Source organism: Alligator sinensis, unplaced genomic scaffold, assembly GCF_000455745.1.
Source record: "Alligator sinensis unplaced genomic scaffold, ASM45574v1 scaffold108_1, whole genome shotgun sequence".
NCBI lineage: Eukaryota > Metazoa > Chordata > Crocodylia > Alligatoridae > Alligator > Alligator sinensis.
This window is the reverse complement of record NW_005842110.1, coordinates 1,048,817-1,065,371: the sequence shown is the minus strand read 5'-3', so window position 1 is coordinate 1,065,371 and position 16,555 is coordinate 1,048,817. Positions and strand designations below refer to the sequence as shown.

The 16,555-nt window shown below is 42.1% G+C and overlaps 1 protein-coding gene across 1 annotated transcript in view; it reads left to right on the top strand.

The window, feature by feature from the left end:
• Nucleotides 1–16,549, top strand: part of OIP5 (Opa interacting protein 5) — a gene marked incomplete at its 5' end in the record, with an annotated part of 21,322 nt that extends 4,773 nt beyond the window's left edge. Inside the window, 3 exons of the mRNA XM_025205313.1 lie at nucleotides 675–797; nucleotides 1,015–1,096; nucleotides 3,579–16,549. Coding sequence (XP_025061098.1) covers nucleotides 675–797; nucleotides 1,015–1,096; nucleotides 3,579–3,734 — 361 coding nt within the window. The remainder of the gene's footprint in view (nucleotides 1–674; nucleotides 798–1,014; nucleotides 1,097–3,578) is intronic.
• Nucleotides 16,550–16,555: the final 6 nt, after the last annotated feature.

The window sequence follows — 16,555 nt, the reverse complement described above, 5'->3', positions numbered from 1 at the left end:
AGTTCGCTCTTCCCCCCCCCCCCCCCCCAGGCAGCAGGGGGCCAAGGGGGGAGAAATGGGCCTGGACACGATGTGGTGAGGGGGGTAAGGGGGAGCAGGGGGAACAGTGCCACACGAGAAGTGGGGGTGGGGCCATAAACACTCAGTGGGAGGAGGGGAGGAGCAGTCCTGACATGGCAGAGGTGGGGAGAACGGGCATGGATCCCAAGCAGCAGGGAGAAGTGGGGGCACGGACACGGGGCTTCATCCCCGCCTGTCATTCTTGATGGGCAACTTGCTAGTCTTCTTTTATCAGTGCCAATCTGATATCGGACCAATGTATCGGTGCACCTCTAATTTCACTAGCAATTTGGTATTCTGAAATTTCTATTGTTTTAAAGGCTGGGTGTAATATTCTCCTCCTAATCTTAATTGCAGGTTCCAAAATTTTTGAGTGGGGACTGCACTTACAGTAGTGATGATTTTGTTGGATTAGAGGTTATGTTTTTGAGGATTCATAGCCTTTGTGACCATTTCCCTGATTGCATGCATGCAGAAGTAATATTACATAATTTGTTTAGGTGTCATAATCTAGCTCAGGATCCAGTGTCTTGTGACTAGCAAGCAATGCCCATGCTAGCTTTGGAAATCTCTTAGCCTAGTAAAACTTTCTTTTTTATCCTCTCTCCTTTCAGCACTTACAATGCGTTGTATTGTCGTTCATGTGGAGTCATCCTGGGCTTCAATCTTTATTCTAGCTCCAGTGACCTGGCTTATCTGCGAGGCTTCTTTTGTCTCTTCAAAGACTGCATCCTCTGGTTAGTGCACTCCAGTCTCACAGTTAATGGCTTTAACTCCCCCAAGTTTATTTCTAATTTCACATTGATTTGGAAGGGGGCAAGGGTAAATAATGCAAGTAAGCTACAGCAAACTGAGACCACTTTTCTCCTGAGTGAAAGCATCCACACTGGGGGACAACAACATGCTTTTGTAATTTCTGCTCTTTGACCTGTTTCTTTTGATTTGTTTTTTCAGTTACTTCTTAACAACTAAAACCACAATAGATGGCTCGGAGATGACCTTTCCTGCTTTGAACCTAAACAGAAAACTGTCAAAAGTAAAGTATCTTCATGATTTTGTATACAAAGTGGGGATGAAATGCAAGCTGCATGCAATTATTTGAAGCAGTACTGAAAAATGTTATACTGGAGGCGGGTTTTTTTGGAAACTAGTTCAGGGGTTCCTTTTGGCCCCTCAGGTTGGATCCATGGAGTCACTGCCTAGATCCCACTTTGCCCTATCCAGCAGAAAGTGCCATGCTATCCAGCCCACAGAGCTCCCCATAGGCTCCTGCCATGGGATGTTGTCCAGCCCACAGCAGGTCCCTTGACCCAGGTGTAGGGGGCAGCCCAGGCCTTGGTGCAAGCAGCCAGTCCTGCTGCTCCTAGGTGCACTGCAGGGCTAGGGCGATGCAATGGCAAGACTTACTTCCTGGCAGTGGCAGCTCCTTCCAGCTGTTGCTGCTAGTCTCTGCTGCCACTACCAAAACCATCCCTACTATCCAAGCACCCCAGTCCATGTGCCCCATGCCCACCACTGGGGGTGAGGGACAGAGCGGGCAGGCAGGGTCTCCATGGAGACCAACTCAGGACCTGTGTGGGCAGGCTGGGCGGATGGGATGGGGCTGGGAGCAGGACAGGCGGCCAGGGATTGGGATTGCAGGGTGGTGACGGTACATGGCCAGGGCCTGGGGCAGAGCCGCAACCCACTGCCCACATGTCCCTCTGGATGCTGGTTCTTCAGGCAGGGGCATACAGGGAACAGATTGCAACTCAGCACAGGGCTGGGGCCTAGGGCAATTATTGCCCCATGATCCCAGTCCTCAGCCCCTGCTCCCCACCCACTTGCAGCCCCATCCCATCCACCCTGCCTACATGGGTTCCAGCCAGCCTCCATAGAGACCCAGGGATCACAGGGCGGTGACAATGAGGGGCTGGGGCCAAGGTAGAGCTGTAGTCTGCTCCCTGCATGCCCCTGCCCGCAGAAATGGCACCTGTTACAGGGATGTGGGGGGAGCAGATCTCAGCTTTGCCCCAGGCCCCAGTCCCACACTGTCACTGTCCCATGATCCTGGCCCTGTGGACCTACCCACTCCTGGATGCTGCTTCCCACCTGCTCACGGCGCCATCCCATCCACCCAGCTGAGTGCAGCGGCCGTGTAGGGAGCTATGGTGAACTGTTATGGGCAGGGGGGCAGGGTGCTGACCTGGCCCACAACAGCTCACTGAAACTCCCCAAGTGGCCCTCTGGCCAAAATACTTGCCCACCCCTGTTCTAGATGCCTGACTTGCCTAGGGGAGAGATGTCCTTGATTCATTGCTCTGTGTAAAAATCTTCCTCTGTATGTTTTTTAGAAAGTGAGGAAGGCAAGACTTAAGCTCATTTACATGCCTTCAGTATCCCAGAGCTGAAATACCACTCTGACTTTCTGAGTTGCCTTTCAACAAATTTCTTCCCCTCCCCTTTCTTTCTTTTTTCAGGGGAGGGGAGAGGGAGGAGTGACATGAATTTTCTACTGTAGTTTCTCCTTTTTTAAATCAACACTGACTATTCCTTTTCAGTTAAGAGCTCATTGATCCCTAGCCATATTCATAGCAGATTTGATCTCAGTGGTAAAATGAGAGAATGGCTCCAGGGGTATAGGTACTTACCATATCTGAACCGCAGCAATTTATGGCAATGAACCATGTGGCAATACACGTACAGTATTAAAGCCTCTTCTTGATGAAAGGGTAGGAAGTGATTAGTCAACCATTGTCGCTCAATTGCTAATCGGCTGTGGTCACGTTGCTTCTGGGTTAGGAGGCAGCCTTCTCGCAGCAGCACAGTATTCATGAAGATGCTGCTGCTGGGGATGATAACTTTCCTATGTAGCTGCGGCAACAATGGCATGGGTATGCCATTGTTCTCTCTTGGTGGGCCATCCATACATGATCCTTCAAAGGACCATCATGTTTGTCTTTCATTTAAGTTTTTGCCCAAGGTAGTTTCAGACTTTTTGTATAAAATGAGTTTGACTCCTTGTTTCCTCTCCCCTGCTTCCCCTCCAAATACTCTGCCTTGGATGAAAGAAAACTTTCCATCACATCTAATGTGAGTATCATTTTATGTGTAGTACACTGGTACATCTCCTGAAAGGGTGAGAGGACAACTTGTTTCCATCCAGAGATTGTCAAGGGGGTTCTTGGCCTGTATAAGAGCTTGCTGTGAATTTAACTAAAAAGGATTTTCCCAGTTATATTAGGCCACAGTCATCTTTGGCTTTCTGCTTTATAACACAGCATTTTCCACATTTTCCAGTGTGGGTGCTGTCCCTACACTTAACATTAGCTACTCCCTAGTTCAGGCTCAGACTGGGTGTCATTTTTTGCAAAGTTGCAGTCACTAGTTTAGGACGTCTCTTGCTATTTTCAGGCAATCTGCCAGTTGCTTGTTAGTTACCAAGAGTGGAATCCCTGTGGACAAGACATCTTGAAGAATCACAGGTAGTGTAAGGTTCTTTTTCTCCCTTTAATAGTACTCACCTTCTTTTTCCATAGCTGAAGGAACAACTTGTGATTATCCATGTACGCCTAGAAATCCTGATAAGGAGACTAGAAGAACTGAACTGGCAGAATATGGCAGATAAGCAGGGATGCTCATCAAGGACAGCTTGCTTAAAGCCAGAGCGTGCACGAATCAAGTCAAACAATTAATATGCCATTTTACCAGACTGCTGGAGCCATTTGTGTATTGGTGCATGTAATGAAGAAAACAGTCTGATTGGTTTCATTGTAATGAAGAAAAGTCTGAAATATGCCTGTGAATGTCAGGGAAAACTATTGTGTTACTTAGTCCCTGTGTAGAAAGAACTGATCCTGAAATGTATCTAAGACTACGGAAATTCACTGGATCTTGCGCAGTGAGAAACTCATACTTGTGTCCATGTAGAACTTCCAGCTTTTGAAATACTACAGTTGATACTGTGGTTCTTCCTAAGTCTTAGCCACTTCACAAAAAACAGCCTTTGAAAGCTGACTTTAGGGTCTTGAGACTGTTAGTTAAAAACATGAACAGCTGGTCCTATTCAAGATCTGCTGTTATAAAATGTATTTTGACAGGTGCCTAAAAGTCTACACCACCTCTTCATGTAGATAAATTGCTCATAACAGTTGGGGGTTGGTCTAGATATTTCCTTGATAGGCTTGAATGGGTTCTGCTCCTCTTAAAGCATTTAAAAATTAATCAGACATGGAAGAAGGTGGCATTTTTTGCAGGATAGAAAGAAGAGGGTCCTATGACTTTGTCATTGATTTATGAGCAGTATTTCTTATTTATCGTCTTCCCTCATTCACCGGAAAGATTGCAAATGCTTTCTTCTCCTCAAAGGTATACTTTAGTGAATTCAGTAGCTCCCTGAAATGTGTTGGGTGCAGCGTGGGAAGTATTTGCTGCGTTTAATTCTAGTAATGAGCAAATTCCCCTTTCTTGCCCTGTGCAAAGGACTGCCAACCCACATTGTTTCTAATTTGAGTTGCTGATGTGGGTAATCCCTGCCCTTTTTTTTTTTTTTTTCAATTATTTTAGACTTCTCAAAAATACCCAATGAATATGCAAACTTCTAAATGAGGTGGGCTGTGACTTGGCAAAAAGCCCCATATGAGTCATCACAATGGTGGCTTGGATCAACATAACCAGAAAAGCAGGACATAAATTTCTTAACTACTACTTGAAGCCTCTTGGACTGTTTATGCTGGTTAAGCCAAATAGCTGAGAATAACCTAGAATATTAAAAGCTCTGTTTTAAGATGCCATCAAATGCAAGGAGGGCATATTAGTCTTGTATATTACCTAGCATAGTTTTTTTTTTGTTGTTGTTGTTGTAAGATGGATAACTACATTGCACAACCTTAGGAGGAACTCACGTTGAAGTTATGAGAGTATTTCTCAGTGGCAGCTGAATTAATAGTTGAAAATGAAATCAAGACTAATTATTTATTTGAAAAAATGACATTTTGTATGATAACTTAAATTGTCTTGTAATAGACATCACTTTTGCTCTAAGTGCTGCAGCTGGAGCCTTCCTGACTAGACAGTTCTTTTAATTAAAATACTTTAAACAGCTTTGATTTGTTCATGAAAGATCCAGAGATTTACTGTAATAAGGAACCAACTTGAAAGTTGCTTGGTCTGTGGAGATGGCTGGACCCTGTTTAGCTAGCCTGGCTATGTATTTAGGACTAATATCACCCTTGATATTAGGTGATATGAATAGGTCTTACTTGATCTATTGATGGCACTGGGAGACTTGCACAAAGGTCACCTGGAATAATATGATCTCAGTGATCAAACTTCATTTAAATTCATTACTCGTTCAGCCTTCACTACAGCATTCAACATCACTCTCAAACACTGAATTATGGGGCTGCTTATTTTTGCCCTTTCTTTCCTTACAGTAACTCCAGTTATCTCCCATGGACTTTATGTTTACATCCTGCTTAAGACCAAGTATTTGTGTTTCTGAATCAACCCACCCCATCCTCCTTTTCCCTTCAAAGGGTAGGTTAAACCATTCCTACTGCTTGTTTCTGTCAGTGACAAAGACAAGCTGTTAGTTATGCCGGTTTGTTATAAGTACATCAAGTAGGTTCGAGGTGGCCATGACTAGGCCTTTAAGTGTTATGTTAACAGTGTACCTTTGCCAACTTTTACATTTCCAGCTAGCTACCTCTCTATTTCTTACCACTGGAATAAGTAGCACATGGGCTTGGGACTTTGATTTTTTTTGAGCTGCATGTCAACATGTGGTAAATAGCATAAGACAACTACTTTCTACTAATTGCAAACTATACATTAATCTTCCTGGGATTTGGTCATCCAGCATCTCTGTCCAGCTCAAGTGCAGATGAGACCTAGTAATACTATTAAATCCTGCTGTATTCCATAACTAATATGATGCTTGAAATTTTTCACATAGATGGGGGGAACAGGGATTAAAACTTAAACTTGTTAAGAAATCTTTCACTTGTCAAACTGATGTAAAATGAATGCAGTGTCACCTGCCTGAGTCTACAGACAGTGTGACAATAGTTTAGAGATGGATGAACTGTTACTAAGATGGTGACTTGACCTAAAGAGGGCACTTAATGTTGATTTTATTTAAAGCTATTTTGTAGCAAACACTGGTGTCAAATTTCAACCTTCTCATCTGCTTTTTTTTTTACTTTACAACTGGTGAATAACATCTCATGTCTTGTTTGTGGAATTAATCTTTCGAGAACTAGCGCAGAATTTGATCTTCTGTAACAAAGGGTCCTGCCGAACAATCAGTTGTACTCTTCATTGTGTGGTCTAGCTCTCTTTTGCATATTGAGTGGAGCAGGAACTAGAACATAAGACTCCATTCTCTCAGGTGAGTACCTTTGCCACAAGCTGAGCTTCTTCCTTTTCCCCCTCTCCCTGTGGTCTCTGGATCAGTGACTATATAATCACTACCTGAAAGTGGGACAGCTTTCACTGAAAGCAAAGACCCAGCAAAAATATCCTACAGCCTGGTGCTTATGGTGTCTCCTAGCAGATAGGAGACATGGTTTCATATCTGCTTGGGTGGAGGTGGTAAGCCAAATCCCTCACCTTGCTCAAATGCTGTTGTCACAGAGCTGCTGGTAAAAGAGAAGGCATCAGCACCACCATACCCATCATCTATCTTGGTTTGAAAGAAAGGCCTGATGCCTCTGGTTTCTGAAAGAAAAAGCTTGGATGTCTAATTCCAGGAGAGGGTTCAAGCCTGTGAATCCTGGGCTGCAGAAAGCATTTCCCTGGGGCCCAGTGTGGCAGGCAGGAGATAAGAGAGATCCTCAACATTTCCAATTGGGTAGCTTTGGCAGTGCCCTACTGAGCATGCTGGCTATTGTAGATCCCATTCTCAGCTGCCAAACTTTCCTCAGGCATTGGATATGGAACCTGGGCCCCTAACTCAGGCTGAGTTCTACTGTGACAGCAAGGCATCTAAATCCAATTTCAAAGGCACTCGGACACATACAGCAGTAATCTGTGGCCCTTTGAAATCTCAGGATTAGTGGAGAGTCTTAATGATTTATGAGGAAAGGCTGAAAGAAATAGGATTATTTAGTTGATAGAGAGATTTTGATAAGTCTTCAAGTACCTGGAGGAAGATTATGGAAAGGATAGACCTGACCTCTCTGTGGCTGGGGGGGACAGAACTAGGAGCAATGGCCCCAACTAGCAGCAGAGGAAAATTAAACAAGATTAGAAAGAACTGACTGTGAGGGTGGTCAAGCATTGGAACAGGCTACCTAGAGAAGCTGTGGAATCTCCATCCTCCAAAATTTTGAAAAGCAGGTTAGATAGATACTTGGCTGGGATGGTTTAGTAGAAAGCCAGGTAGATTTTCACCTTATAAACTAACCAAAGTAGAGATATACACATAGCACAAGCTTTTGTGTGCCAAAGTTCACTTCACAGGGATAGCAGTCAGGGATGATCCTGACTACAGCCAGATGCTGGACTTGATATTTTGTAAGGTTCTTTTCAATTCTACTATCCTATAATCCTACATCTTACTCTTAATAAGTTTAGTCTGTTAGGTTTTCTAGTGCAATAGTAATGGATAGATGAAGGAATTTTTTTTTCTAAATATACAATATACACAGAACTACTACTTACATAGAGAAAACCTCTGAAAAATGCTTTTAGTCTGCAAGAGTTTTTAAAAAGTTTTGGTAAGGCTGTCCTGAAAACTCTTAATCTAATAAGGCTAATACCTCTAACTATTTGGAATAATATTGGATGATGGCATTTTTTAGAGGTGCTCAGCACCTGCAGCTGCTTGAAATCACTTCTGAAAGGCAGCCAACAGGTGTTCACATTTCCATTAAGTGGACTGCCTTTCATCCTTGGTGCCAAATTGTTCTACCCCTGAAGACAAAAATGAGCAGAAGAGTGTAGTGGCATGTAAATTATATGAATAAACCTGGCCTGCAAAATTGCTGACTTACCTGTTAGCTTAGCATGCAGCAAACATAAGCATGGGTATTTAGATGCACAAATAATGCTACCATTAATCTTCCTAACTGGCAAGTCATTTTTTCTTGTGTATTTAATAAACATATACCAACTGTAATAAAAGAAAACTAATAAGACAAACACTTAAAAAATACCAGAATTAGTTCTAGCACAACCTTAATTTGGCCCCCTAGTGAACAGATAACATTCAGTTATACACACATACAAATTGTACAACACCAATGCCTCGTTCAGTGAACATAATAGATCAATGACTTTGTTCAATGTCTTGGCCACCAGCAAGGTTGAAACCTAGCAATCTGTTACACAGACCTCTACTTAAGAGGGCAATAGCAAACAGTAGTAGATTGTCATCTTTTATGCTGGCCACTCTGTAGGGCAGGGGTTTTCAACTGGGGATACTTCTGAGGGCCTTAGTGGGTACTTGGCAGTGGGTGCCACTGTTGGTACTTCTGCTGCCATGGTACGTTTGCCAATTGGCTGTGGAGGACACTGCCCCCTGCTCATTGACTGGCTGCTGGGGGAACACCCCCACCCCACCCCGGTCTGCTGCAGGACTCGTGCTTTCTTGACCAGCTGCTGGGGGTACAATAACCCAAAAAGGTTGAAAACCACTGCTATAGGGGACTGGTTCAAACATCTGACACAGGAATGGAGACCCCACAATCTGGTTCCACTGCACCAGAGGCTCAGAGTTGGTATGCTCTAATTAAGAGATTTCTGACCATTTCTCCAAATATGCCCCCCCCCTTTGTCCTATTCCAGTGGTGTTCAAGCTTTTTGCTCCACAGGGCTGGTTTTTGGACCAGATCAAGCTCTGTGCACCAAGATCATGCCTGGGGGCCCAATGCCAGCTCACCAAGCCACACCTGCTAGAGGCTCTGGTAGCCTACACCACCCACATATGCCAGGATCAGGCACGTGATCTAGCACACTGGGCCTGAGGCCCCACACACATCTGGAAGTTTGGCAGCAGGAAAGCTACAGCTGCCAAATTTCCATACCTATGATAAGCCCAGTGGGCCAGATGACACAGTGCCAGGGGTCACATCTGCCTTGTGGACTGGGGGGTGAGCACCTCTGCCCTATCTTAATCCTAGCTCTTCCCTAACCTATTCTCTTTAGTCATTTCCAGTTCTCATCACTCTTCAGATCCCTCTTCCATTTACCACTGTTCTCAGTTCCAGTGGCCCTTCAGCTCTCAATATTCCTCTCTGTCCAAATTCCTAGTCTGTTCCCCTATACCACATTGCTCTAGCTCTTATTTCTTTTGTATGGACAACCTCCTCCATCCTGTCTTGGCCCAGAGCTGAGGAATGTAAAAGGTATTGGGAGTGAGCACAGAGGACAGGCTTCCTTTTCTAAGACAAGATGTCTGGATCTGTACCAGACAGCCTGCAACAGACCAGAGGTAGAAACTTATTTCCAAAGGCTTATAACTTTGGCCACATGTTCACAGGGATGACAAAAGCTCCAACCCTAAAAGAAGACAGCAAAGCTTTTCAAATAAGTCTTCCCTAGCGTGGGTCTTGGAAAATACTTGTTTTGACTGAACTTTTCCAAAATAGCTTGGCCTGGAACAGACATTCAGCATGCAAATTCAGTCTAAGTGGTTGAAGTCCAGCAAAGTTATAAGCAACTGAACAAGATCTTACAGTGGTAAGCACCAGGCACTCCAACAGATGGTGCCTTGCTTATACAAAGAAGTTAGCCACATTAACAAATGACACAATTAGGTTTTAGTGCATTCTCAGCCCGTGCTGCTTTATTGCTAAAAAAATTTGTTTACAGGTGCAGAGTTTCCAAGTTCATTTGAAACAGTTCCTCTATACAATGTCAAAAAGAATAGATTCTTCTTGAAATCCCAAAGATGCATAGATATAAAAAACAAGCTGCCTTTTGGAAAACTTCAGTACACAGAGGGAGAAATTATTTTACTCTTACCATGTAAAATACACCGTGCAATGGGAGTAAATGGTTTCCAGTGTTACCACTAAATTCCTCCACTGATATTTCCTGCACTTGGCAGTTGAGTACAGTAGAAATGTGAGTATACCATCAAAAGTTCAGTACAGGAAATCCTCTCTAACCTGGTTTCTAAGCCTTGGGATAAATTTAAATTTTCTTTCAAGGATTCTATGTTATCCCATTGACATTAGAGCTGAAGGCCAAACTTCGAAATTTCTGCTCCTCACAAAATATATTTGCATTGAAGTCCTTGAGTAGCCTATTCCTCCCTTTTGTTTAGAAAGGAAATAAGCAAGTTTAAGTACATACTCAACTTCTTACCTTTCCATTAAAACAATATACTAAAACAGAATTTAAAACTGAAAAGTCCTAAAGGTTATAGTGGCACGGTCAACCACTGGCTTAACATGTTTTAATAATCACTTTTTGCCTACAGAAGTTGGCTCAAAGGATATACTTCATCCATCTTCAGATACTGTAAAATATCCAAGTCATCCCTTAATATTCCTACCTTCATTTGGCAACTACTGTGCATCTATAAACAAAGTGACAATGAGAAAAAGAAGGTTCCCTCACCAACCCTGCATTAAAGGGGTGTTGTGGAGACTTGCATTATGCCAGCTAAGGGTGCAGGCAAACATAAATCTGACCTGGAATCCATTCCTCCTGCCCCAGTTTTTGTGAGGAAAGAGGAGGAAACCTCAGTTCCATGGAGGGATTCTTGCACAAGTTAAATCCTCCCACAAGGTTAGATGGAGCTATAAACAAAGTGAGAAATACTGCAAAATGAACTAAAAAGCTTAGGAACATTATTAGTTCTGGATTCTGCTACAGCTATCATGACTTTTTCATTCTCAACAGAAAATCTCCACACCACCCACAAAGTGACTTGGGAGAAATACTCTTTGCAGAGAACATAGTGAACAAACAGATGGCACCCAATTTCCCTTATGTTAGGAAGCTAGAGATCACTACATTTTTTTTTTTTAACGAATGACATTATGACTGACCAGACTATAATCTGTTGTTGAAGATTAGGACACTCATCACCCCACCTTGAGCCAACCTCATTTTAGAACCGTAAAAAAATCTTGGTCAAAACTTAAAATACACAAATTTGCCAATATTTTCAGGTTCATTCCTGCAGGATGCCATTATTGCTGGTTGATACCAGTATGCTTCAGTACAGCTGCCTATGTGGCTAAAGAGTTACCTGAAAATACTGTCTATTAAAAAGCTATTCAACACCTGAAATATGTGCACTGTGCTTATTGATTTTAATCACCTCCAAAGAATTTACCATATCAGGCCGAGACCTCTTGCACCTATTGTCTGGCAAATTCTACAGTCGCTTAACTTTGAGGTCAGTTCTTTAAGTTGACCAACTTAATTCTACTTTTGCCCTCCCAACACCCTGTGAGAAACTCTGCACCCTTCTGTTTGCTACAACTGCAGCAGCTGAGAAACCTCACCTCGCCACTAAACACGCTCGGTTCAGGCCCTGCTTTTTTACATGCTCAGGGCATTAGTGTGAACCAGGTAAGAGGTTAAAAAGGCGAGTTCTGCTGATCCTTGTTCCTGATATGCAGTTTTGGTGCCATGCTTCTGTCCCTATTTGTACATTCTGCCTCTTTCTCTACAGAGGCAGTGCATTCTCTAAGAACAAAATTTGAGAATCAAAGCAGTAAGTTCAAGCTATTGGTATATTAGTTCCTATTGCTTCATTATGTATAAATGCATATCTCAATTTACTGGTAATAACTACATAACACTAAACATTTTGAATCATGCATAAGTAGAATACTAGCTCTAAGACTTGGTTTGTGGGCCTGTGCTGCCACTCTTCAGCTTGTCCATGCAGCTCACTATGCATCTGGCTTCACAAACCAGCCCTCTTTTAGTTGACCTGCAAACACATACTTAGTTTGGGGAGAGAGCAGAATTTACATAGGACACAAGTAAGAGAAAGTTAAAACGTGATTACCAAAGATAATGGGCAAGCCTCAGAAAATCCAACTGTACTGTGACTTGGTATGTAAGAGAAGTGATGTTTCCTTTGCTTACATACATTTTTTTCTAAAGACATGAATCGGGAGGAAATGCAAAGAGAAGTGAAGGAAACTGTGTGCGTGTCAGGGAAGTCTATGGATAGTAGCAGCATAGAACAAGATAACTAAGTTCCATTGCTGGCTCTTTGTGCTTTAGTCTCGGGAGTACTGTGGAAGTGGTATCCTGAACCATCAGAACAAAGAGTTAACTTTGAACTGCCCATCATATAGCCTTCTGTTTGAGTAAAGACTCTATCAGCAGGCTTTGAAGAAAAACTCAACCAGTCTCCATCTCTGGTTGACAGAAGTTACTGAAAGTAAAGGTTTTAAGAATGGTGCCAGATTCTGTCAGAAGTCCAGCTTTCCCTTAACAACTCAAAAATACCTCCAAAAGATCCCACAAAATACCCTACCAATGCTGCAATCAAGGTAAATCCTATTTAAAGCATCTATCTCCTGAACCTTGTGCCACTGCTCTCTGCTCAAGAAAATTGTATTGCAAAGATTCCTTAGTGCTGAGAAGGTTCTTAACTGATAAGCATCTCCAACAATAGTTGCAGTTCACAGCACAGTACTAGCTAGAACTTCTTCATCAGCCCTACTGGACCAGAAAGCAGTCTACACACTTACAAAATAGACTTGATCCCGCTAAAAAGGTTGGTATTAGCATGGATGTTACTTGTTTGATATCTTGAAATAAACTGGGTATTGTCTGAAATTTCTGCTTAGTTTTGTAAGCAATGAAAGTGGGGGGGGGGGGGGGAAATCACATCACAGCTCTGCAGCCTTAGCCCAGCAGGATTTCAGGAATGGGTGCTGTGAGAAATCTTTGGACCTGTACTCTACTAGTCCCTGGAACACAGCACATCAGAAAGGCTGAACTGGCAGCAATAAGCAGATGTTCATTCACTCACCCCCTGCCTACCCTTTTCATTGAAACGGCAGAATAATAATACCCAGTCAAGTGAAGTACATTTCTGAGAAGTGAAATTAGTGTCTTCATTATTATGACAGTCTACTTCCCAATCCTTTCCTTAAATTTATAAAGACTGGTATAACACTATACTACGTAGAGAACATGATCAAGTTGGTATCTCCTTTTGGTCTGCTAATTTTGACAATAATTTAATGGCTGGAATTGTTACCATGTTTCAAAATCACTGATATTTTCATATGCAAGACTAATACTAGGTATGTACTACTTGCTAGCACCTACTTATATATTCTTACATTCATCTTGGATGCATCTTGGTTACATTAAATGAGACTGGAGAGACCCACACTTAGTCCCAACAGGGGTCATGTTATCAACTAGTGAGAAGTCAAAAGCCTCTATTTAACTTACTAAAAACGAAGCAAATTGTAGACACCCCTAGATTAAAGATTGTGGTATAAAATATTCAATCCTGATTGAAGAAATCAAGCCACTTGGATAACTATACACTTTGGTTTAATAATTCAGTTCAGGATAGAGCATTACCTGCAGAGCTGTATCACTTCTGCAAGCTATGCATTGATAAAGAAAATTGGGTCAGCTGTGGGCTGTATTTTAAAACTCCATGGGCTCTTTTGAATGCTTCTCTAGCAGATGGTAAAAACCATGCCAAGCACAATTTACTACATATCGATTCCCCTTTGCCTTATCAGAATGCCTAAAACAACTGGCTTTGCAAAATTTAAAGTATGAACAGAAAATGGCCACAGCCTAAAATGGAAGTGTTTAGCAGGTCTAGAGCTAAAGGTCAATGAAAAAGAAAGACAAGGAATTTGTAGAGACAAATCCTGTAGTTTTGTCCCTGCAGTCTAAGGGTTTGGAGTGTGTTTCCCAATAATTTCTCATTTTGGGACCTGTGATATCACTACCTGGTATCTCTCCACGCCTCCCAACCCACCTCCCCACAAAAATATCAGAACCCTTTTCTATTAAAAAAAAAACTTCAAAGTCATGATTTCTGACTATGGAACCTAGTTCTTTTCACATCAGCACCTGAATGGGTTTGGTTTCCTCTCCAGAGGCACAACACATGCTACCCAACAAAATAAGCAAACTGGGGAAAAATCAGCCATTTGTTTACACACAACTGCTTGCTCTTCCCCAGTATGCACCAGTTCAGACAGGATACACAGTTATCCAGGTTTTTATATCAGGCTCCTCACCAAAGTGGGCAAGTACCAAACACTTTCCAATGATAGGAGCAGTAAGAGGAATTCTCCCATCTAGTTAAGAAGAAACATTTCTTTTCGTGCAACCCCCTGCAACACAGAACGCCACAAACTTATTTGGTTATACCCACTTACTTACTCTACTGTACAGTCTTGCTAATGCAAGTTAGTAACTATTACATGCAAAATAATTATTGCTACTAAAGTTCTATTTTCTTATTAAATTATTTTATGGCTTTGTTTGCATTAGGGATTCCCCCCTACCTCCCACATACTGTGCTATTTGCATTCCAGTTTCAGAGGTATTTTTCATCAATTGATTCTCCCAAGCACTAAACTACTTGATTCAATGGTACAGCTACTTTTGTTCAGATATCCCCAGAGCTGTGCTGTAAATGGCCTGCTTGCCAATTTTATCTGGAGACATGGAATATGCAGAATTTAGTTTTTGTTACAGAAATTACCTCTGCAAGGATCACCCGCTTTGCATCTCCATGCATGCTTCCCATTTAATTAATTTAGACACACATTAGATCAACTCAGAAACACAAGATGCCCATCCTCTCTCCTCAAGGTGGCCATTTACTTGCAGGACTCAAGAAAAAAGATGCAGTATCCTCCCTCTCTAAGCTGATACCAAGTTTTGTTCTTTTTCAAAACAGTGGTGGTTGAAAAGCAATACTGACACCAACTAAAATGCTATATCAGGAAATCAGATAAAAATCATGTACAAATCACTGTCCCTTGCTTTACTGGTTTAAGCTACCTGTTTGATAAACTATTTAGACTTCACCTAACTTAACATCTCATTCTCCGACTGTACAGAGAGAGAAAGAAACAAACTACTGTGTGATCAAGAGTTCATAGCTGGAAAAATTATAAAAATCCACAGTCTAGGCTTTTCAGCAATATATACAAACATCCTCAGACAAAATGGGTGGACAGTATCACAAAACAATTTAACTATATTGATAATTAACTAAACATTAGCTTTGTCACTTTTTATTCGTTCTGCAAAATGCACTACCCAGATGAATAATTAGTGCAGATTACGATACCCAAGAAGGGGTAACAGAGCTGCTAATAAAATATGCCGTCTCTTTAGGATGTACACATTTTTGGCATGGCAGATGCAATGGGTATGCAATGGGTGCATGAAGAGGAAGTTCATGGCTGATCAGGATTAAAAGAGTTCCCTCTAAAATTACAAGATAGCATGCCATTCAATACAGCAAGCATCATGGATTTGCCATGTGATTCACCTCCAATAACCTGACAGATGACTAGTTTGGATGCCAGCAATGAAGTGATTCTCAACTTAGCATCCCTCCATAACTTCTTGGAATAGAGTGGTACCCCAAGTCAATAATTTATTTATTGCAACATTTAAATGGGGAGAGGATGCGTAGAGGAAATGAGCTTTTGGCTCCCTGTAGAGCAGTGGGACATTCATGATCTTACCTCCTCACACTGAAGCCCATCCTTAGCTCCTCCTGAGGGGAGTGGGCGGGGTGGGAGAGGAGTTACCCAGTGGCTCACAGCACCTCAGGGTGCCAAGGCACCCCTGTCAAGAATCACTGGTCTACTGTATAGCTTGGACAGACTTGCAACAAGAAGTCAACCACATTTTCCATGAAACCCACCAAATAAAAAAAAATCTGCTTCCAAAGATAGAATCGTCACTATCACTGGCAAGGAAGGATACTGCATCTTTAGCTTATGTTCATGACATTTTTACTGTATCCTTTCTATTGTTAATTACATTATTGTTTATTATTGTCATTAAGAATTTGTCTCTCTGAAATTGTAAAAATACTACTAGGCTCATGCACTGATCCTAACATGGCACTACAGTTTGCTACGAAGCACTAATGCTTATGGAACTATACACATCTCAAAATGGAAGACATTGGTGATTTTGTTGTTTTCAAACAACTTGTAACATCATTTTGTCCACAAGTATTAAAATATATATGTGTGTGTGTGTGTGTGTGTGTGTGTGTGTGTGTGTACGTGTGTGTGTGTGTGTATAGATATAGATATATATATATAGATATGATCTATTGCACATGCCCCTTATTTTTTAATCTTTCATACAAGACAATTTCCAACCAACATGGAGAAAAAAAGCAGAGCATGATGTAACGCCAAAAGGCTGAGGCGGCATTTCCTATCACGACAGTTTTATGAAGAAACTGGCAGGAAGAGTGCTACAGTGGGGACTCTTGAGTGTACGCTACCAGAGTGTTCCTTCTGTGACAGCCACAGAACTTCAGCTCAATTAATAATTTACCTTAATCAAATGGTTTTGG